This window comes from Empidonax traillii, unplaced genomic scaffold (genome assembly GCF_003031625.1).
Source record: "Empidonax traillii isolate 1590-97213 ecotype Southwest subspecies unplaced genomic scaffold, ASM303162v1 scaffold1247:size388203, whole genome shotgun sequence".
In the NCBI taxonomy this organism is placed as follows: Eukaryota; Metazoa; Chordata; class Aves; order Passeriformes; family Tyrannidae; genus Empidonax; species Empidonax traillii.
The window spans coordinates 265,166-288,179 of record NW_020956440.1 but is presented as its reverse complement, the minus strand read 5'-3'; the positions used below and the strand labels follow the sequence as shown (position 1 = coordinate 288,179).

The window sequence follows — 23,014 nt, the reverse complement described above, 5'->3', positions numbered from 1 at the left end:
TCAGGACAAATTCCTTCCAGCCCAGGAGTTCTACCTTGTGTTCCCATTGACAACTTTTATTCTTTAAAGCTCGTCAATGTTGTGAATGTTTTCTACTTTGTGCGTGGCAAAGCTGATCAATATGATAATGTGAATTCCCAGTAAAGGCTGAAAATTCCTGTCACTTCTCATATTGAAGTTCATTCCATAGAAGTGTGGGCTGAGGGAAACAGAAGTGTTGTAATCCCTGGTGTGGCTTGTACTGCTCGCCCCAGATAGAACGTGGTTTGTCACTACAAAGCATTTGGCTTGCTGGGGTTATTAATGAGCTCTTCTTGTGGTGCTTAATAAGTGGTACTTAAAGATGAGCTTAGAGGATGGGTCTGGCTCTTTTATTTTCTTTATTTTACTGGTTTTGTTGTCCTTCAGTGAATTGAAATACCCCTGCACTGCCCAGCATTGCTGGGGCCTCTCCCTCTGTGCAAGTGTACAGGAATATTTGATATTATTTGATATCACCGGGAATTCATTTCCTTTGTTTGAAGCATGAGTTCAGAGCCCAGTTCTGCACTGAGTCCAGCTCTGGGGTCCCCACCATAGGAAGGCCTTGGACCTGCTGGACCAAATCCAGAAGAGCTCATTGGAGCTGTTGCAAGGGCTGGAGCCCCTCTGCTCTGGAGCCAGGCTGGGAGAGCTGGGAATGTTCACCTGGGGAAGAGAAGGCTCCAGGGAGACCTGAGAGCCCCTTGCAGGGCCTAAAGGGGCTCCAGGAGAGCTGGAGAGGGACTGGGGACAAGGGATGGAGGGACAGGACACAGGGAATGGCTTCCCACTGTCAGAGGGCCAGGAGAGATGGGATAATGGGAAGGAATTGTTGGCTGTGAGGGTGGGCAGGCCCTGGCACAGGTTGCCCAGAGAAGCTGTGGCTGTCCCTGGATCCCTGGAAGTGTCCAAGGCCAGGTTGGACGGGGCTTGGAGCAACCTGGGCTGGTGGAAGGTGTCCTTGCCCATGGCAGGGGGTGGAATGGGATGAGCTTTGGGGTCACTTCCAACCCAAACCACTCTGGGATTCTCTGACCATTTCCCTTGATCAGAGATGTGACAGTTCACCCAGCCCTGTCTCCCTCTGTGGAGCTGAAGCCCCAGGCACGAGATCAGCTCACCACCCCCCACGTGCTGCTAAGCCAGAGCACCACTTATCACAGACTGGGGAACATCTGCAGTGCTGCTTCCAGGCAAAAGAACATTTTCTTGATGAAGTTTTTTGCAATAAATTTTAAATGTAGGTCAGGATTCATGGAACTTGCCTGAATTTTTAACTGCTTTTAAATTAACCCCGTGTGGTTTTTTTAATAGTTTCTCTGAACTTCTTAGCTGGCTGGAGGAACAGCTCTCTGAAGGAAAATCTGGAAGCAACCAATGGTCGTGTCTTCATCAGAAGAAAATGAAATAGTTTTCACATCTGAGTTTAAAGGCAAGACAGAGCTCTCTGGAGTTAATTGATCTTTGTATAGAGTTTAATATTCTAACAAACCTAGAAGGCTGAGGACTGCTGGGCTTGAGAACTTCTGCAGAAGGGAGCAGACAGAAGGAACAGACAGATAAACTGGGGGACACTTAAAAGTGGCGACTCTGTAGACTGAAATTAAACATTTTTATATCTCCAGACTCCAAACAATTCAGTTTTGTCATTAACACTCAATAGTGGTGCCTGCTGTGCCTTTGCTGTGATTTTCTTTCTTGTGCAGTGATGTAAAAAGAAAAGCAAGAGGAAGATATGGTTCTCTTGATTGAAATATTTATTTTTAACTTTTTCCCTTTGACTTCTAGCTTACTGTGGGTATTTCATGGAGTGAAATTGTGACCCTTGGTAATGTGACAGTCGTAAAATATAGGGGAATGTGATGGTTGTCCCTTTACCTGCTGCTTTAATTAAAATAAAATTAAATGAGATCTCCTAGAAAAATGTTGGCTAAGGCTTATGATGTGTGTAGTTCTTTCTCAGTGGGTATCCTTTACATAGAATTGATTTAACTGATGAATTTGATGGTGCAGGTATTTATCATTTATTGTTTCTTCCATCCAGCGCCATTTCTCTTATTTCCACTGTGGTCTTATCCAAAGCCTGTTGGAACTTCCATTAGCACCAATATTCTGCATGTCTGGCCTTAAAATGGGCTATTTCTGCTCACTGGTTGTAGCTACAAGTCATTGCTTTAAGTGTCCTAACAAGAGATAAATGAATTACTACTGCTGTAATTTAAATGGTTCAATTTGTTTTATTGCATGCAGTAAATTCTTATCTAGCTCTTCAAAAAAATCACTTTAATTTGTGGCAGGGGAGAGTACCCTGATAGAATCTGGGTTTGTCCTCCTTGTTCCCAGCTGAAGTCTCAAACCACCCCTCGGGTCTGGCAGCAGTGTTGTCCTTGGGAGAGTTTCCTACCCAAGCCCCCGCTGCCCCTGCTGTTAAACAACCTGACTTTTAGCCCTGCTTTTAGTCTTGGCTTTATGATGATGACTTAGAAAAGGCTGAACAGGAAACCCCTCAAACAGCAGTAGAGCTGTTAGGGATCCATGTCTTCCTCAGGAGTCATTATAGGAAATGATGATGCCAATTCCAGCATGATTAGATTCCAGACTTAATCTGTGGTGCTGAAGTGGATGATGTTTCCACCCAGATATGCTTTTCATCCTTTTCTCAGTCTAAATGTTCTAATTCCATCCTCTGTTTCCTGGTTTTGAACTCTTTTTTGTCTTCAAGATGTTACAAGTTGGGTTTTTTTTTAAAGGAATTGTCCCAGAAACTCCCAGAAATCACTAAGAAGTTTTGCCAAATATTGGATGTATTAAATTTGAGTTGACAGCTCCATCTATGCAAAATGAAAAGTGGAAAATATCGACTATGACTGGAAATGAGCTGGCACATAAAGATAAGATGCAGATGAAGGTTGAAAAGTTGGCAATTAACACTCTGAGAGATTTTTAAAATGGGGTTTAATGGGCAGTAAAAGGGACTAGGACAGTACTTTTATGCCTTTTAAGGGATTCAGTAGGTTGTTGTGCCTGTCTGAGAATGAATTCACAGAATCCCAGAGTGGTTTGGGTTGGAAAGGACCTTAAAGCTCATCCCATTCTGGCCCCTGTCATGGGGAAGGACACCTTCCACTAGAGCATGTTGCTTCAACCTGGCCTTGGACACTTCCAGGGAAGGGCTTAAAACAGGCAAAGGCTTTAAACTCTGAAGGTGTCTTCAGTGTCAGACAACAGTTGAGCATCCAGAACCAGCCTCGTGTCCTTCCTGGCTCTTTTCCTTTCTTCCTGTGCCTTCCTCCTGTTGCAGAGGAGCTCTAGGCAGCTCCTCCTGGGACCTGGGCAGGGAGAGCATCTTCCCAGATGGAGAGGGAGCAGTGTCTGCTCCTTGCAGCCCCATTCCTGGGTCTTCCACTTGTGCAGTGCAGGGGCACACAGAGCCCTAAGCCAGGGATAACAGGAACACACATTTCTGCTCCTGCCTTTTGAGGCTGCTACACATAAATCAGTGCCTCGGTCGAGTTTGCAAACCTTGTTTCCTTTCATCTGTTGCCTATGACAAGAAAACCGAGGGCTTAATGTGATATCTCAATAAATCCTCGCGCTGCCATCCAGCCACTCCTGAAATGCCACGCAGCTCCCATCGTTTGACAGAGTCATCCACTGCAGAGATGGCTCTTGTTTTGTCTGGCCCTGGGCTTGATTCCTTCAATAATTGATATTCCAGACTGAAAACAAAGCTGGGAGCAGTGCCCCTTCCTCGGCGTTCCTCTGCCAGCTGCTCGGCACGTTGCAGCTTGAGAGCCCCTGGCAACGAGGGAGCACACAGCCAGTCTGACTTATTTATTTTTTCCTGGCAGGAGCCAATGCTTAGTACGAGGATGTCTCTAAAAAAAAAATCCACTCCTCCTATGAAAAATGGCAGAGGCACAAAAAGGCAGTAACATCACATAATCTGCATAGTCAGTGCAGGCAAGTGCCAGCGTGTTTTCAGCTCTAACCGGGGATCGTAAACACGCGGGGTTTATGTTGTTCAGCTGAAGAACAGCTCCCATAAATTACACACAGAGCAATTTCTTTGTTTCCATTCCGAAGTTTATTTCCTTTTACGTTTAGTAATTAAAGCAGGGTGGTGTTGCTGGCTGCACCAGGGCAGCAGCAGGGATTGCACGGAGGTGTCACCGCAGTCACGGGTCACCTCCCCTGGAAGAGCCAGTGGTCTTCCTTTGGCTGCTTGGTTTGATTTTGGGAGGATTTGCCCTCCCAGTGCAGGGGAAAACTCTGTGTTCAGGCCATGCTGAACCCAAGGCATTCAGTGAACTGATGTCAGGGCTAAATTAGCCTGTTCTGTAGGGCCATGGTCAAGTCTAGACCTCCACATCTCTGCTTCCCTGTTAGTTTTCTTGGGAAGAAGCTCAAATTCTTATGAAAATAACAAATTTAGGTGCAAAACCAGACTATATAATAGTAAAATATCACCAACAGGATCTTGACTCAACTGTGTTGTTAGTTTAGAGTTGCAAAGGATGCAGTGACATTATAGTTCCTCCAGTCAGGAAATCCCAAGGGATGCTCATGGGGCATGCTGTGCCTTCACTTGATATCCTGGGTGTGATCCCGGCCTTGCTGCTGGAAATAATCCACTGATAATGGGAGGAGAAGCAGATTGGGAGTCTGTAAATTCTCTGCTTTGCTGTGTTGTCTCACTGTGTGGGCTGTTTGGCTTTGCACCACAAGCTGTGGTGAGAAATGGAGCACCCGGAGCCGGCTGTGGGCAGGAGAACTGCTGAGAGCAGCAAGGCTGGAGGCAGGGCCTTCCACACAGCAAAAAAAATGGATTTATGTCGTGAGCAGGACACCAGGCAAGGCAGAGGAGTGACTGTGAAGGAATCGGTGTGGTCTGGGTTTTCCTCCCTGGGAAGGAAACCCGCGGAGCAGGGAATGCTTTCTGGCACCTCGCATCAAACTTTGGTCAGGGCTCGTTTTGTAGACAGCACTTCAGCCTCCCCAGGATGGTCTGTGTCCCTTAGAGATCACCGGGCAGCCTGAGGTGAGGGCAGAGCAGCCCCAGGGTGGTTTCAGCACACGCAGCGATGCGCTGGGACACGGTGCAGCTCAGCACCCAAGGGTGCTGGGTTAACCTCACCCAAACTGCCATCATCTCCTGACCTGCCTGCAATGGGTGCAGAGCAGCCCCAGCTCCAGCTTTGCAGCTCTGTGGCCCAGATTCCAGCTCTGGGCAGCCTCTGAGCTCAGATGTGCAGCATTTTCATGTTTTCACGTCAAACATAGAAAGTGTTGATGTATTTTTTTTCCTTCTTCTCTGCACAATTCTGGTCTTTCTTACCCAAACTCTAAGGTCTCCCTGGAGCCTTCCCTTCTCCACACTGAACAACCCCAACTCTCTCAATTCCAGGCAATCTTTTAAAGCAAACACTAAATAATCACATAACAGGGCTATCAAAATGATTGGTGAGGTTTGTTTGGGTTGTTTGGTTTTTTTTTTCCCTTCCCTAGGTGATTTCTGAATTTAACAAAACAGTTAAAAAACATTTCTAAGTCCAAGCATCTCAATTATCTGGGTTGGAAGCCTTTTGCTGGTAATAGGTGATGAGGGAGTTGTTGTTTTGATAACCTCTATTCCCAGGAATACACTGAGTGTGAGACTGGCTTCTTACCTGCTTTTCGAAGTTAATAAACTTGCTGGTTGTTTTTCTTTTTTATAAGTTCCGTTTCCTACTCTTAAAACCCTCCAATTTGTACCTCTGAAGGAAGACAGCACATCAGGCAAAACATTGTTCAGAGCGAGTTCTCCCTGTGAAACACCTGTGGAGAAAACTCTCCTCCTGTCTTGGAAATAAAAGGGATTTATTTTGTAATCTCCAGCAGCGAAAAGTAAAATATCATTAAAATGCTGATTTCGGAGATGGCAGGGAATTATCTTCAATATTTTCACACCATTTTTTGTCTCCTGGACCGAGACAGTGCTCCCTGAGAACGTGTATTTTGGGAATGGGCCCATTCAAAAGTGAATAACTTTGGATGTTACTTATCTGTGTCTGTTCAGAGGGTGAAACTGTCTTGCTTCATTATCTTGAAGCGCTGACCTGGGGATAAAAGCCACTTCCTTGTCACGCAGAGTCCCGGGAGCCTTGTTTTTGCAGTGCCTCTTTCTGTCAAACTGAGACAGCCATAAATTATCCCTTATTTCTTTAGGAAATTTATGATCAAAAGTCAGAGGGAGTTGAACGTCCCACTTTGGCTGACAACTTATTTTTGCAGCCAGCGTGTCCCTGTGGTGTGTGGTGGAAAGGGGCTGCTTTGGGGACCAGGCTGGGCTGGTGGTGTGCTCTGCTCTGAATTCAGGTCTCTAATTGACAGCTTTTCCTATCAGAAAGAAAAAAGTAAAATTGAATATGTAATGGGCTTCACAGACCATCTCCATTGATAGTGGATTAGTGATGTAGTCTGGAGAGCAGAGCTGGACTTCTTGAATACCAACTCAAATATCTTTTGCTCTTCAAGTTAGTTTCTCTGTATACCAGCTATCTCTATAGCTGGTATATTTTAGGGTTTATAATTTATTGCTTGGCTATATGGGAGAGCCATTCACTTTAATCTCCCAAAGTGCTGCATTGAAAATGTCGCTCGGCGGGAAGTTGGGAATTGTTTTTTAAATTGGTGAGTTTTAAGGTAACTGTTCTAGGCAATCTTCAGGAAAAGACTCTCTGAAAGAGGATAAATTCTAATTTGTAGGAAATGCCAGGCTGGGAAGTTTCACTGCTTGTAGCTTTTTATTGTGATAATGTTACCCCTTGTTTGAGCAAAGTGCCTCGGAATTTGTGGCACGATGGGCTGGTTTTGTTTTGTGTTGAGCAAAACTGGGTGTTCTCTGAGAGGTGCTGCCTCAGGTGAGGATTTTGTCATAGATCCCTCCATGGAAAAGGTAGAATAATACAGAGTAATCCCTAATTAACACCCTTGATTCAGACTTGCCTTTGGCCACCCAAATCTCCATCCCTAGAGATGATTTCTGCTGGCACACTATTCAGGTTTTGCAGGGCAGTGCTGGGTTTCCTGGGGGCAAGAGGCAGAGGAGCGAGGGTTGTAACGGGGTAGTTGGTGTGTCTTTTAATTAGTGGCTGGTAATTAAAAATCTTTATTTATGGTCCTGTTTTTCTGCAGGGGAAAATTGTGCTTTGCTGCACGTGTTCAGAAGGTGAAGGGACACATCCTGCATGTAAAAATATCCATGGTGGGGACGGATTGCTGCCTCCACAAGGCTGCTTTCAGTGGTGCCAAAGGTGTGCAGGGAACGCTGCCACACAGTAAAATATTAAAGGAGTGGGTGCCTGTTATTAAGTGACTATTTTTGGATAATCCAGGCTCTCTAAGCAGGTTTTAAGCTGTGGCATTAGGGTCTGCATGAAGATAAAGTGGGTTTGGTTCTTCTAGTTGCTTCTGGGCTAACAAATCAGAAAGGGGTGGTGTCATTAGTAGTTATTTCTATGTGTCTTTAGTTATATCAGCAAAAAAGACTCTCCCTGTGTGCCCCACAACTAACAGAGCTGCCCCACAGCCAGTTTTTGGGGGGATATGTAGCATGAGCACAAGTTTAGGGAGCGCTTACATCAACAAAACTTCAGTGGAAGAAGCTGTACTTAAGCTCTGGTTTAAATAATTCATGCAGTGGGCTCTTCCTGAGTCATTCCATCAGCTATCTTTGCTAATATTGTTAGAATTAGATTTGTCTTAATCTGATGGATGCAATCCTTGCTTCCCTTGCATCCCCCTCGGGTGAGGCCCAAGCTGTGGCAGGTGTGGGATGACAAGGAGGAGGCTCAGGCTCAGATCACACCCAAGACCCACCAGCCTGACAAATATAAATGACTGGAGTGAGTTGGGAACTTGCATCTGTTGAGGTGCTGTGACTTCCCTGACGCAGTGAAATGAAATCTCTATCTGGTGGATGTGAATAAATGCCCAGAGGGGGGAACACAACGTGAAAACTGACATTGTTTCCTCCGTCTTTTTCTTAGATAATTAATTTTTTGAAGCGTTTCCTTCCCATTTATCATGGGCACGTCTCAGGAACACGCTGTGTGTGTGTGTCATTGTTTTAGCAGGCACAAAGTGCCTGTATATGTTTAGTAATGTGGGAATTGTGTGTAAGTGCAACTCCAGAAGGGATAATTTCAGCAAAGGAGCTGGAGATGGATCAGGATCTGACAGACGTGCTGCGCGAGTGAGGAGAGCTCAGTGAGATGCCACCAGCACGTGCCCACTGCCCTTCATCTCCCTGAGCCTTCACATTCCCTTCTTTTCTCCTCCTTACACAAAAAGGAAGGCTAATATTTATCTTGGGACTTAGAACACCAGCTCCCACAACAACAAAAAAAGGCAAACCCTTTCTTTTGAGTGCTGAAAAACCTCAGCAATGTGCACATCAAAAAAAAAGTATTGCTGGGAGGGTTTGCACTTTGGGGGCCACATCTTTTGGGCACCTTCTATTTTTGGAGGTTCAGCTTTGCAGGTCACTGGCTCCGTCTGCTAAAGGGGGTCTGTGCCTCTCCCAGCACACAGGCCTGGATTCAGCAGAGTATTCAGAGCTGGATCTGGGTTAGAAATCTGAGATTTTGCTGAATCTGGGCCACGACCGGTGTTGAGGAGGTGGGAGCTGCCCATGCCTGGGGTGCTGCTCCTCTGGAATAGCACTTTCACAGATCAAGCGATTTTCTTTGATTTAGGGGGAAAAAAATAACACCTTGTTTGCCTGTTACATGACAAGAAACCACGATGCTTTTCCCCCTGACTGAAGCTGAACAGCTTCTTTAGCCTTCATTTATTCAAGCTGGCTTTGTGCTCCAATTCAGTGCATCAGTCTGAGTGGCTTCCAGTTCCCAGAGGCTCGAGGTGATCCTTACTCCAGTTTTTGAATCAGGTGGGGAATGACCTCACCTTGCAACCAGCAACAACAGGACTGGAGAATCCCAGGGTTTGGAATTCTCTCCATCCCTTTTCCAAATATTGGCGTTTCTGGAAGCAAAACACGCCCTGTTTCTAGGAACATCAGGAGTGGGTTGTGTTTGGAGAGGTGGGAATGGATAACAGTGTTTTGGTGTAGCTTTTCAGACATCTTTTTGTGTTGTTACTGTGGGTGGGCCTTTTGTCTTAGGTAATGAGTGACAGGACAAGGGGAAACGGCCTCAAGTTGCACCAGGAGAGGTTCAGGTTGGATATCAGGAAAAATTTCTTCACTAGAAGAGTGGTGAAGCACTGGAACAGGCTGCCCAGGGAGGTGGTGGGGTCACCATCCCTGGAAATGTTCAAAAACTGAGCAGATGGGGCACTTCGTGATATGGTTGGTGGGTGTGGTGGTATCAGTCAAAGGTTGGACTGTGGCTTCTTTTCTACCTTTTTTTTTTATTATTATTTTCTTGTGTAGATGAGTGGAATTTAAGTTTACATAAAACTTTTGTGCTCAGGTTTTGGCTGGGGTCAAGCATTTTTAGACTCGACCTGCAAAATGCCTCCAGTGTAGGTGTTCCTGCCTGCATTTGCCACATGCCCTTTTCCTTAAACACCCAAACAGCTGGTGGCACTCCGTGCTCTGGTCTGGGTGACAAGGTGGGGATGAGTCAAAGGTTTGACTCGATGATCTTGGAGGTCTTTTCCAAGCTCTTGTTTTTGTGCTCTCAGCAGCTGAACAACCACACGTTCTGCATAACCCAAAGCTCTGCTCTCCCTTCTAAGCCTGAAGATGATTTTTATGCTTCTGTCCTCCTGTTTAAAAAGCTTGGTAGTTCTTTGGGAGGTTTTTTTAGGCCCCAGGAATTAACATCAGTGTTGAGGAAGGCAGTGAATTCCCCTCAGGTGTTTGCTCTTGCCCTCGGGTCACACCTGTGGCAGCCTCGGGGTCGGCACCACCTTAAATCTCCTGACTCCCCCATTAGTGCTGAGTGTTCTGTGCTCACCCTGAGCTCTTCCTTGGCTGAGGTGATTAAAAGATGCCTGTTGCTGTCTGGATGTGCAGCATGCTTCATTAGCAGTGATTTATTTGGGAGCTGAGTGGAAGTGGCACTCTGCAGCACACCAACCTGCAGCAGGAGAAGGGGACGGGATTCCTGAGGCTTCTTTCTTGCTGCTGCAATGCTTGGGGGTCTTAAGCGTGTTTTGCAAATTTTCCTTCAGAATATTCACTAAATTGTGAGTTCACAGAATGCAAATTTATCTACAGAGCATTTTTCAAGTTCTGAATGCATCCACGTACCTTAGCTTAGGATTTTAATTTCTATTTTGGGTTTGGGGTTTTTTTTCAGAATTACTAATCATTAAACACCCCAGTGAAATTACTGACAGAGCCATGCCCACTAACTCAGAAAAAATCACCACAGATATTTCTGCTACACACATTTTTCTCCCTCCCACCCAACTGCAGTCAGAGCTCTGAGAGTCAAGTTTTTTTCACCAGAATCCAATTAGGAACAAAGGTGCCTTTCAAAAGAACTTGCAATGGCTGCACTGCCAAAAGGGAAGCTAAAAAGGCATCTGCACATGTGTGTTGGCACTGGGTTTTCTAATGGGCTGCACTTCCAAACTGAAGCACAGCAATCTCATTTTCATCTCGGAAAAATAGCTTGTGTAGTGCTGAAACTGTCTGCGCTTCCTTCTGGAAATAAAATGCTAAACTTTGCAAGTTTTCAGGCCTCATATTCTCCTTCAGAAGCAGCACAAACTCCCCTGAGATTTTATAGGCAGAAAAACATTCAGGGATGGGAAGGATCTTTTCAATTATTCCATCTTTTGCTCGTGCACAAATGTTGCCTTTCCCGAAGTCATTGCCATAAAAAGTCAATGTGTTTGAACAGTTTTTACAGCTCTGAACAAAGGCCCCGCTGACATGACTAGCAGTGATGTTTACAGGAAAACTTCCTGAGAATTGGACTCATTCACATGTGAAATAGGAGCCATCCTGAGAAATGGAAATGCAGCCAGGGCTTGAAAACCACCTTATTTTAAGGAAAATATTTTTAATGGCAATCATCTAATTTACTTTTCACTGCTTTTTATGCTATCACAGGCTTTGTTTCCCTCTGGGAAAACTTTCTCTGACGTATTGGCCTGTGTCAGACCGCAGGTAGCTGGAATTTTTTCTTTGAAGCATGTGCATGACCATCCAGTGGCTGCTGGTTCTCTGGAGTAATTGTTGGATACCTAAATAAATGAGCGTTTTCACTGGATTTCAGTGTGCTGAGTTCTGAAGATGGGTATATATTTCTTGCCCAGAGAAGCTGTGGCTGCCTCTGGATCCCTGGGAGTGTCCAAGGCCAGGTTGGATGGGGCTTGGAGCACCCTGGGCTGGTGGAAGGTGTCCCTGCCCATGGCAGGGGGTGGCACTGGGTGGGCTTTGAGGTCCCTTCCAACCCAAACCATTTGGTGATTCAAAGATTTTTATGCTTCATCCCCAAGTCTCTGGAAGCACCATCCTCAAAGCTCATAGAATAAATAGAGGGATTTTGCTTGACTTGGATCAGGAGGTTTATATGTTTGGGTTTTTTAACCAAAAATCAAATATAATAGTTTCTTGCCTGCAGACGGAGAGCTGTGTTGTGCTATTGATCCGCAGGGGTGATTTTGGTGAGCCCTGTGGCACACTGGCAGCTCACAGACCAGTCTGAGGGTGCTTTCCATGGGCTCCTGGCAGTAGGTTAAGTTGATAAGTGCTCTACCTCTTGTGTTTTTAATTAGGTATCAAAGGCTCTGAGTGATTGCTCTGTTTCAGCAGCTCATTGCAGAGAGTGAGGGGAATAATTGTAAAGTATCTCCTTGCAGGGTAATGAAGAAGAGCTTTAGAAGTGACACATGGGTTTATTGATGGGGATAATTCGTGGGAAAATGAGAACAGGGAAGAATTTCAGCAGCTGCTGGTGAATACAGGATTTATCTCAAATTTCCCTTCAGCTGGTGTAGAACCCAGAGCAACTTCCTTTGGTAGAAATCTCTTGTGGAGGTGCTGTTATAACCAATAGAATTTGGTGGGACTCTGTGATTTTAGAGGTCTTTTCCAACCTAAATGATTCTGTGAATTTGGTACTTGGAGGAAAAAACGGGATTTGTCCATTACATGGGATAGAAAAATACATTTAATGAGTTCACAGAGTGTAACTGCTGAACTATGTCAATCAGCAGGAAGGTCTGGGATGACATTTTCCTCCCCAAATTAATAATTAATCCTCTAATCATTCCCTTAAGTTATTAGTTTTCATTGATTGGTCCTTCCTGCTGACCCCCAGCAAGCCTCATCAGTCTGTGTGAGAACAGATGAATATGTGCAATTAATCTCTACCCCTTTCAAAGCTGCACCTTCAGATCAGATTCTTAGTCTTGTCAGTGCATTGAACCTGACTTTATTAGGAGAATCTCACCAATTTTAACTCACAAAAGCAGGCAGAGCCCTCTCATGATACCCCTTCACATGGTATTAGTCGAGCAGTTTGTCTTGTAAGCACAAAGGCCCCTTAACTTCCAGCCTTCAGTGAGATGAATAAATTATAAGAATGTGTGTCTGACTTGATTTATTTATTTTTAATATTTAAATACCTGCTCTGGAAAAGGTTCCTTTCATAAAAGAAGGTTTGTTTTTGTTTTTTTTTCCACCCCCCCTGGGTTGCTGGGAGGGGGATGGGGGTACTTTGCAGGGAAGGTCTCAAATTGTCTGCTTACAAATTCTATTTATAAGTTGTGATAGAGTGAGAGGAAAAGATCAGTTTTTACCTGGAGATGTTTTTTAGGATGTTTTTTAAAAAGAATTTTAGAGCAGTGAGGGTGGGGGTGAGATGGGACAAACATCTCCCTTCCCTGAGCAGTGTGGGAACATTTCCTGCAAAGTGTTGCCTTGCAGAGACGGTGCCCTTCACGTGTTAGATGATGTTTGTAGAGAAAAACTGGAATAATTCTCATAAAGTTAGAGAATTACTCTAATTTTTCTCTTAACTTGATCTACAGAGCTCACTAATTACACCAGATTGCCCCAGAGAGGCAGGGAGTAAATCTGCTGATTGCAAAATTGAGAGGCACGAGAAATCTCAGAACACCCAAGCAGAAGATGCAGACATGGGTTCCAATTCTTAACCCTCCCCTGGCACCCAGACGACTTGGGATGGTCACAAATCACTCCTCTGATTGATTTTAAATGAAATATTGGGAAATGTTTCTTTGCTGATTTCACTTGCACCTTTCCTGGAAAGGAAAACCAAACTGGGAGCGAACGGAAGAAGCAGCAATCTTAACTCTCCTGGGAATTTCTCTTTTCTCTTGCAGACTGAAGGTGGCCTAAAATTTCCAAGGAGCCCCATTCTCTGCTGGAATCAGTGGGTTGGTCTCCTCTGAGCTGGGTAGCTGAAGATGAGGTTGCTCTGGGAGCTGCTGGTGCTGCAGTCGGTCGTGGTGTGCCTTGCAGGTGAGTTTAAACGTCAGATTTAGGATCACCAGCGCATTTCACGCTGGTGGGATGTGCATGCCAGGGTTAAAATGGCAAAATGAGGCCCTGTTTCACAGCCAGTGTTGTGGAATAGGCTGAATGTATCAAGCTGATGCTCCTTCTCCTGGTGATCGGTCTCTCATCCCAAGTACATTCATGCTCTGCCCCTTTCCACTTGGAAGTTGCAGTTGATGGAAGTTGTTTTCCCGTGTTCTCTGTTAAGTGTTTCACTGCTCAATTAAACCTTTGTGGAGTGTGGCTTTAAATCCCATTAAAATGGTGTTGTGTTGCAGCTCAGCCCCCGCTCCATTTAACAAATAATTAGAATAACATATTTCAGCAGGAGAACCATCTTCTGGAACTGCCCTTGTTTAACCTTTTCAGCCCTGAGAGTTGCAATGTTTGGAGCATTCCCGGAGAAGAGAAGACTCTGAGGAATGTGCCTTTTTCCTGGAGCTGGAACAGTTCTCGAAGAACATTTTGGATTTGCAGAGGGTTGTTCCAAAGCCCTTTTGACCTTGACATGGGCAAGGAATTGGTTGTAGGGAACTATCTGGACCATGCCAAGCTGTCAAAGGCTGTTTTGAGTCTTTCCCTCCTTGCTGTTCACTTATCCTTGATTTCCTCCTTAAAGAGGCATTATTATACTTGAACATGTATTTTGTTCTGAGAGAAGGTTTAAAGTTTTAATTACTTTTTGTATCACCTGGATTGCTCTAATTTATCTGCTGCTTGCTCAGAGTGTTTCACTGCTTTGTTTAGTGACTTCTGCTTTTTTCCCCTTTATTTGTGCTCACTGTCAGGGTACTTTTTCAGCATTTTAGGTAATAGCAAACTACTTAGAATTGTGTTTACTTTCTTCTGCTGAGCTCCACTGAACATAAAGCCACTTTTATTCCGGTACTTAGGGGTACCTATTTTAGAAATTTGGTTCCAAGTCTTTCTAAATGTGCTTTGACAGTTTGTGAGCTGGCAGAAAATTGGATGCAGAGAGATTCTGCAGTGCAGAGCCCACACGTGTTTCAGGAACTGCAACCTTAGGGAAGTCAAGCTGTGGGAATGCGTCGACTCTGAGCCTTTATTTCAAGCAAATAAACAAAATAGTGGGAAAACAAAAGCGTGAAAAAGAATTTTATTATAATTTCTGGACTTATTTATTGCAAAATGGCCAGGGTCAGCAAAATGAAGTTGCAGGAGAATGTGTTGGGGGGTGGGGGAGGGCTTGTCCTTATCTTTTACATCTGTTATTGATAAAAATGCATCTCATCAGCACTGGCTTTTCCCACACCATTCAGCAACAGCTTTTTTTTTTCTCCTCTGAGCATTGAGTATCTTCAGGCTTCAGATTCTCTGTCCTGCTGAGGGGGATTTATGGGGAAAGAAGTGCCAAAAGTTTTGTGCAAGTTTTTGGTGATGAGTGAGGAAGTTGTTTTCTTTCGCTTCTCGCTTTGGGCAGGGTGCTGTTAGCAGGGGATGCTCTTGCTCTGCTTCCCAAGCTGTGTTTTGTGTGGGATGTTAACACACATCTGGCTGCTGAACAGTCACAGGTTAAGGAGGAAACTCATATTTTCATGCTGATGAACGTTTGTGAAAAGAATATTAATACTTGAACTATGCAAAGGGAAAAAAAGGTTAAAATAGCGTGCAGATAGTTATCTGGCAAATCTTTATAGTGCTTAGTGGATCCTTAAAAGACTAGGAAGTTAAAGTATTGAGTTACCTGAGAAAAGAAGGTTCAATCTGAAAACTGAATGCCTTTGTTTGGTTCTAACCAGTGTCAGGCACACAGATAGCACTCTTTGTCTCTGCTGCAAAGGGCAGCACAGCTGGTGAAGGACGAGTTTTTTGGGGTGTTGCCCTGACAAAGCCCTGTGGAAGTGAGTGGTCCCACCATCCCTGTGAAACAGTGACCCCTCTGCCCCTTCAGGGACAACTGGTGGGCTCCAGCTGCCACCAGTCCCATCACTACTTGGGCTCTTTAGGGTGCCAGCTATCCACCACTGCCAACGCTCCCGGAGAGGAGGGACGTGCCAGAGCTGCTCCCACTCCACAGGGGATGTTGCCATCGATTTTGTGTACTGGCTGTGCAGATATTACAGCTCTGCACAGCTGGATAAAACACTTGGATAGAACCTTAGATCAATGCCAGCTCGTAGAGGTGCAAAACTGCCAATAATTCTGGGAGCTCTCCCACCTCCCTGGAATGGGCAGCAGCACCACTAACGGTGTTTCTGAGCCAGCACCCCCTTTCAGTCCCTCACCCCAGCTGGGACCACATTTGTCAGACTGTTTTTCCTTGTTGTTTTGAGGTTGTACAGCTAAAAACTCCAGATGCTTTCTTTGGATTTGATCTTTGATGTGTATCAATTACAGAGTTCTGATTAAGTTTTCAAAAGTTTTCAGGTGTCAGCTCTGGGAAGCAGTAGCTGCAAATTAATGCTTTGGTGCCAAATTGCCCTGGTTAGTTCAGGCTCTCATCTTCCTTAAATAGCAGCTGTGGTGCTGATAATTTCTAAGTTTTGGAGATAGGATGAGAGGTGGGCCAGGCTGTGGAAAGTAACACAAAGCTCTTCTAGTCGTGACCTCGTTAAGAAATGCTCTCCCTCGGGCAGCCCCACATATCCCAAAAATCATTTGTGTACAGCCTGGGAACAGGGATGGCAACAAAAGCCACTGCACAGGATGAGCCCAAGCAACCACATTGATGAAGATGTGACATAGTCTGTGTGCCTGGAACGTGCTGGACAAGTATGAAAGGAAATTTTCTGTGTTTTCCTGACTTTTATGCCATCCTTTGCCTCATTAACTTCCTGGAGCAGGGAGTCTCAGTGCTGGAGTCATCTTTGCATGTTAATGAGCTGCAGTCACACAGACACATTAATGTCTGAGTGTGCATATGCATATTTTAGAGGGGAATTTAACCCATGAAGATCCCCTCATGTTCTGACAGGGGTGTGGTTTAAGCTGGGCTTAACTAAGCACCATGAGGCCACTCACTCACCTCACCCCCACCCTAGGGCAATGGGGAGGGGAATCAAACCTAAAACTTCATGGGCAAAAAGTCCAATATATAGTCAAATATTTTCCATTTTGAGGCACAAAAATCCCCATAATTTCTGTCAATAGATTCCACTGAAATCAGGCATTCAAGTCCGTTAAAAATTCAAACTCAAACTCGTAGAAAGAGGAGCATTCACGGGGCTGTTTGAATTCCTGCTTCTATCCAAGCAGCTGTAGGTTACATACTAAAGGAATTCAGCTCATTTCATGTCTGAATATAAATAATTAAAGCCAGGAGGACTGTTGTACATAATAAATGTTGGTCTTCTCTAAACAGTTCAATTTGTTCAGCGTTTCTTTTCCTGGAGCTGTGTAGTTCCCGCGGCTGGTGCTTTGATGTTACTGGGCAGCTGCAAAATGATTAATCTGTTGCAGCCCCCGTAATTAATTAATTTATATTTCGGTCAGTTCTGCAGCACTTTGCATTTCTGGCCCTAATTAATGTTTGCCCAGCACTTGGAGCAGACGGAGCAGGGAGCAACTCCTGTTAATGCAGTCGCTCCTCAAACACCACCCCAGCCCTTGGTGTGGTGCTGGAGAAGGGTTTGCAGATCAGATTTTGCCTTTAATACTTTGGTTGGATTTTTTTCTGATTATTCCAGAGGGTTTTTTTTTTTTGTTCATTTCAATCTCTTGTATTTTGAAAGGCTTTGTCCCCCCAACCCTCTGCTCCTCACCCTGTCGGCACCGTCTTGCAGGGAGGTGACACCGGCCACGGGTGAGCAGATCATGAGTGTAAAGCATAGCTAAGAAAATGTCATTTGTGCTTATTTAGTGGCAAGTTTTCCCTGTGATTGCAGAGGATTTGACTCAGCCTCACAAGAGGTCTGTGCCCATTTTATGTTCCTGCTCTGTCAGCAGTGAAGCTCTTCCTACACGTGACCTGACTGATTTAGGCCGTAATTTCCCAAACTATGAAGTTAGAGACCATATCAATGCCATTTTCTCATTTCTCTTTTCTGTGCAGATGATTAGGTATATTATGTTTTTCTCATAAGTCCATCTGGGCAAGTTTAATTCCATCTTTCTCAAAAGTTATGGAGGTGAGATGATGCACTTTAAATAAAACAGAGATTATCCAGACATTTTTATAAGCAGATGTTCCATGGATCTGGCTGTGTATTGATCCCCTGTGTGTTTTATATGATGCCTCTTTTCAATTTAGCTCCTTTGCATTTGAATTAATGTGTAGGTATTGAAATTAAATCTCATTTAGGGAGTCACAGAAATACCTGCTTTTCCATACATCTATCAAATTAGGGAGGATATGGGCCCAAACCACTTATTTATTGCCAATAAAAAATGGACTTTTATGGCAAAATTTGAGGTGATTAGTCTGTTATATGGCAAAATCTGAGGTGATTAATCTGTTGCTTTAGAGGCAAAATGCTTCACGATGTTTAGAAAATCTAAATATTGTTGGAAAGGGACCTAATTTTGTAATATCTGTGTGGTCTTTGAGGAGAACAAGAGGAAAGAGATGTGATGCAAAGTGAAATCTGCTGGACCTGGCACCAGGGCTTGGAGCTTGTGTTTGCTGCTGGTTGTCTTCAGTTGCTGGGGAAAGTCTGGCTTAACTAGTCCAAAACCTGCCTCTGTGTAGGGATTTAATCCCCTGATGCTTCCCCATGGAGGCACAAAATTTCTGTCCCTTTTCTCCCCGCTTTGGTGGGGATTTTTATCATTTAGAGCAGCGCAGGAAAGGGGGGAACAACTTTCCACTCAGACTTTTGGGGTTAAATCTCTTGGTTTTGCCTCCTGCCCCCTCCCCTCGTGCAGTGGAGCATTAACTGGCTGAAAATGATGTTGGCACAGGTCATTATTACTTGGATAAAGGTCTTCCAGCTAAGCAGCAATTGAGGGAGATCGTCCAAACGGAATAAAAGGGGAAAGGGTCAATTCAACCTCGATAATTATAGTGCTGTAAATTTGGGCAATAACAGAATCAGGCTTTACTGACGTATAAATGAGTGGATGGGCTGGCAGAGCGTTGCTGGCTGATGTTTTCCATACAGAACACGTGACTTTTCCCTGCCTCTGCATGTTTTTGTGGGGTTTCTCCTAGAAATTCATGCTCCCTTCTGCAGCCAGCCACCGGTTGTCACGAGTGCTCCAGGTCTTACAGGGTTTGGGCCATTAAATGGAACAGATGCTGGTGTGTTTTTGCAAGTTTGTGCTCAAAGTCAGTCTGTGGCAAATAAGTGGCTGCTCCAATAAATACTCTCTTAATGAATAGAGCACAGAATGCTGTGGTGCAGCTCGTTCATCTGAGCATTGTTTAATGCTGCTTTATTGAAGCATTTGTCAAATGCTGTCACAGGCTGTGCTCTGAAATTAAGGATATGCTCATGCCAGCCCTGCACTGACTCATTATTGCAAGTTTTAGAAAAGATTTCCTGTGTATTACCATGAAAAAAAGCAAAACTTGCACATTATCCCTTCAGTGCTTGTTTGTTTTTCCTTCTGCATCTGTGTTGTGTTTTTTTTTCTGCAATAAGATATAGGTATTTAACTTCATAAATCAGGCTAAGACACAATTGTTAAACAGTCTATATCATATTAATTAGGCTGTGAAGCAAGGCAAGCATTACAACCATTTATAATGGAGTACTGGAGAAGTTGCTAATCAATGAGACAGGCAACTAATTAGCCAGGCAGCAGTCAGCATCTTCAGCTGAAGCTGGTGACTTTAAACTTCATTAAACTTTCCAGGTGTGGGGGAAAGTATGAAAAATAGAGCTATTTTAATATGTTGATGTGTCTTAATTCCACTTTTCCGAGTTTAAATGCCTGCAGATTGCATCTGTTTTAAGAGATACTGTCACTTATAAAACGTCCCGTGTTTGTGTTGCACAGCTGAAAAGAAAATAAGCAGCTTGTTTGGGAAAGCTTTGTTTGGGTTTGTCCAGTACATCCCTGACAAAGTTCTGAGTGTTCTCATTGTTTTTACTTGTTTAACAGGGATAATGTAACGGCTCTTCAGTGAGACTTGGAGGAATAAATTATCTGTGCCCCTCCAAGGTGTCTGTGTGTGTGTCAGCAGATGACAGGAGATGCTCACTGAGAGCCTGATCAAGCTTTATTCCTGTAGCACTCACTCTCCTTCTGTTTTTATGTGGTCCTCATGAAATGGCATTTTCTGAGGGTTCCCACTGCGTGGGCTTTGCTAGAAGGCACCTGAAGAGGGACTTGAAAGAAGGCAGGTTTGTGGTTGGGCTTTGTGGGATGTGAAGGCAGGGAGCAATGCAGAAGATAAAAAAGGGGCTGGAAGCAGCTGGATGCACAGGTGGAATGAAGATGAGAAATATGCACTTCCTCAGCAACGAAAAAGCTATTTTATATATGGATTATATGTGATAAAAGTGACAGCATTGTTGTATTTTTGAGTTTTGCTGCTGAAGTCCGTGTTGGGGTGGTTTGGCAGTAACTGTGGGCGTGTGATGTTCTTTTGCCTCTCCCAGTTGTCATGATTTTGTGATCCCTCTGGATGCAGATCCAGTGCCTGTGGTGTGTCAGTGGTTCCAACCTGATTTTTGGTGGATGCACAAGTGCCCTGTGAGCAAACCCACAGAAAGGCACTACAGGCCACTATGAAATTATAACCATTATTGAAAGGGGTGATACTTACTGACAATTAAAGTTAAAAAAGCAGGAAGAAAGGCTTAAAGAGAGACAAACTTTGGTCTTGTAGTTCTCTTCCCAAGGAAGAAAAGCATCTTTGAAAGAGGCAGAGATGTGGGAGCACAGCTCAGGCAGGGGAGTGTTACATCTACCAGTGTAGAAACAGTGACTAACACCACAGGGCTGAAAGAATAACTGAAAGAGACTCCCAAAAATATCTCTTATGACCCTCAAAATGGAGAGAGTTGGAGCAGGGAAGGGCTTGAGAGGGACATCCTGAGGGGTCCAGCTGTAACCAGGACACAGGGTGGGAGCGAGCTGGGAGATGCTTTTGCCGCTGTTTGTTGTTTGCATGTGCTTGGTTTCTTCAGTCCCTGTGGGTTGGGAACAGTGAAGCACTCGAGGAGAGAAAACAAGTGTGAAAGGCAGCACAGCACATCATCAGACTGTTGCTGAAATTCCTGTTCCTCCACTGCAATAAAAGCGCCCTCGTAGCAATATCGAGATGATGCCTCTTGTGAGTCAGGAAGCCCAGCTGGGATTCTCAAGTCAAGTGGCCAGGAACAGTTACCAGCAGTGGCTGCATCTCATTTCATAAACTGGAAGAACTGTGCTGATTCTTGGGTTTTCATGTGCTGGATTCCCCACCCCCTTTCCAGAGAGGGAGGGCAGGCAGTGGGTCCTTATTAACCTCACCAGTGTGAGCTACTCATTTCAAAATATGGTAATGAACTTCCAGCATCTGCAAGGCGTTTCCTTTTCTTACTTACAAGCTCTGAATAACATGGAACAGGCTATGAAAGCTGTGTCCTCTTTTTCCTTAGAGAAAAGCAGAGGTTCTCTCTGTATTTTCTCACTTGTGACATCCTCATGATAACACTGTTCAAACAACTGTTTGGTAAATAATCTGCATGGAATTTCCCCTAATTTATTAATACTGACTCTGCTTCATTCACTTTAACAGTCACATTTCTTATCTCTCCTGCATTCCTACACAAACTTTCATGCTTGCTTTTTTTTCTTGGATTTTGTTGGTCTGTGAGGATGGAATGTGGAAGTTATTCCCTAAAGGAAGGCAGTGGAGAGATGTGCCATCAGTTAGTGGGAGGAGGGAGACCCTACTGCTTTCCCATGTAAATTATGTGAGTCCTGGAAGGAAGCCAGGCATTCATTTTGTTAAAATGGGGTTTGATAATTGAAACTAATTTAACATCGACCCCATTAAGTTGCATTTTATTGCTCATTTAATGTGCCCGTCTCACGAGCTCCCAGGACTAGGAAGCGGCTTTGGAATGTGAGTTTCTAATTCATCAAAGCTCCAGCCACGCAGGTGAACGTGGAGTTTGCCCTGTAGGATCAGCAGCAATGTGGGCAGCAGGTGTTGTGCCCGTGGTCAGGGAGGTGTCTTCATGCAGAGCTGTGGATCAGGAGTGCTTGGGATCAGCACTGATGTGAGTGGGTGGAGCTGAACAGCTTGAGTTTGGGCAGGTTTGCTGTGGGAAGATGGTTTGTCTGGAAAGCGAACTCGTGGAGGGTCCAGCATCACTTCTGCAACCCATCAGAGCCTTCCTCGCTGCTCCCTGCAGGGTCCTGCCTCTCCTGTACTGCTTGGGAAAGAACAGGTTCTTTGGTTGAAAACCAATCCCAGTCCTCTAACAGTGCAACTCGAAATCATGGAATAATTTGGGTTGGAAGGAACCTTAAAACTCATCTTGTTCCACTCCACCACCATGGGCAGGGACACCTTCCATTGGCTCAGGTTGCTCCAAACCCCATCCAACGTGGCCTTGAACTCTTCCAGGGGTAGAGCAGCCACAGCTTCTCTGGGCCACCTATTTTTGAACATACATATTGACTTCTGTCAAAAATGCCCATCAAAATCAGCTAAGGAACTCACTCCATGTCTTTTAATTACACAGGATCTCCACGTTCTGCTGTCCTGCTTCTGGTTTGCTCTGTCTTGCTGGTCCTGTCACATGATTTCTGTATTTCACCACTCAGTCTTTTCTGCAGCTTGTGAATCGGTAAATAACCTCCTAATTGGTTATCACCCCTTCAATGCTAATTGCAGCGAGGCTCTAGGTGCTGGTTACACAAACACAGTTGTATTTATCAAAACATCACAGAGCAAAAAAAAGATTTCAAGGGACGGGGAAAACACAGACGTGTGCAAACAGCGGTGATGGATGTTTGTTTACAAACACCTTCTCCTCTGCAACCGGGGCTGCAGGAGCAGCAGGGGAGTGATGAATTGCTGGAGCTTTCCCTTGGGAAATGGCAGCAGGAGAGAAGCACTAACAGTGTGCCTGGGTTACATCAGGGGCCCTGGGGATAAGGTGCAGCTTATCCCACTACACTTGTAGTGCAAACTGGGTGAGAATGTGTAGAACTATTTAAAAATGTAAAACAAGGTGTCTGAAAAGCATGAGAAGAGTCCAGCAGGAGTTGGACTTCAATGATCTTTGTGGGCCCCTCCCAGCTCAGGATATTCTGTGATTTTGGGCTGGTTTAGCTGCTGCTTCGTGATCCAGACCACGTTTAAAGCACATGGGTGATGTCTCCTTGTTAAAAGTGCCTGTCTGCAAAAGAACAGAATAGAAAATGAGTGTTCTCTCACAGTTCTCCCTCACCATGAAATAGCAGCATTCGACAGGTATTGCTCAACACTAAAGTTACAAATTAAAATTTAAAATTACACTTCAGGGTGCAGGAAAGGGGGAACTCTGATGTTACACTGATGAAGGATTTAGGGTTCATTGGTAAAATCAAAATGCTCTGTTGGCAAGAGTTGGCACAGGGAGTTGGGTGATCTTGGAGCTGAATTGCTGGATCTTCTCACCC

At 44.7% G+C, this 23,014-nt stretch overlaps 1 protein-coding gene across 1 annotated transcript in view; it reads left to right on the top strand.

The window, feature by feature from the left end:
* The window catches only part of CNTN4 (contactin 4), a 235,360-nt gene that overhangs the window by 90,857 nt on the left and 121,489 nt on the right, over positions 1-23,014 (top strand). Inside the window, 1 exon segment of the mRNA XM_027906109.1 lies at positions 13,333-13,471. Coding sequence (XP_027761910.1) covers positions 13,417-13,471 — 55 coding nt within the window. The 5' untranslated portion in view covers positions 13,333-13,416.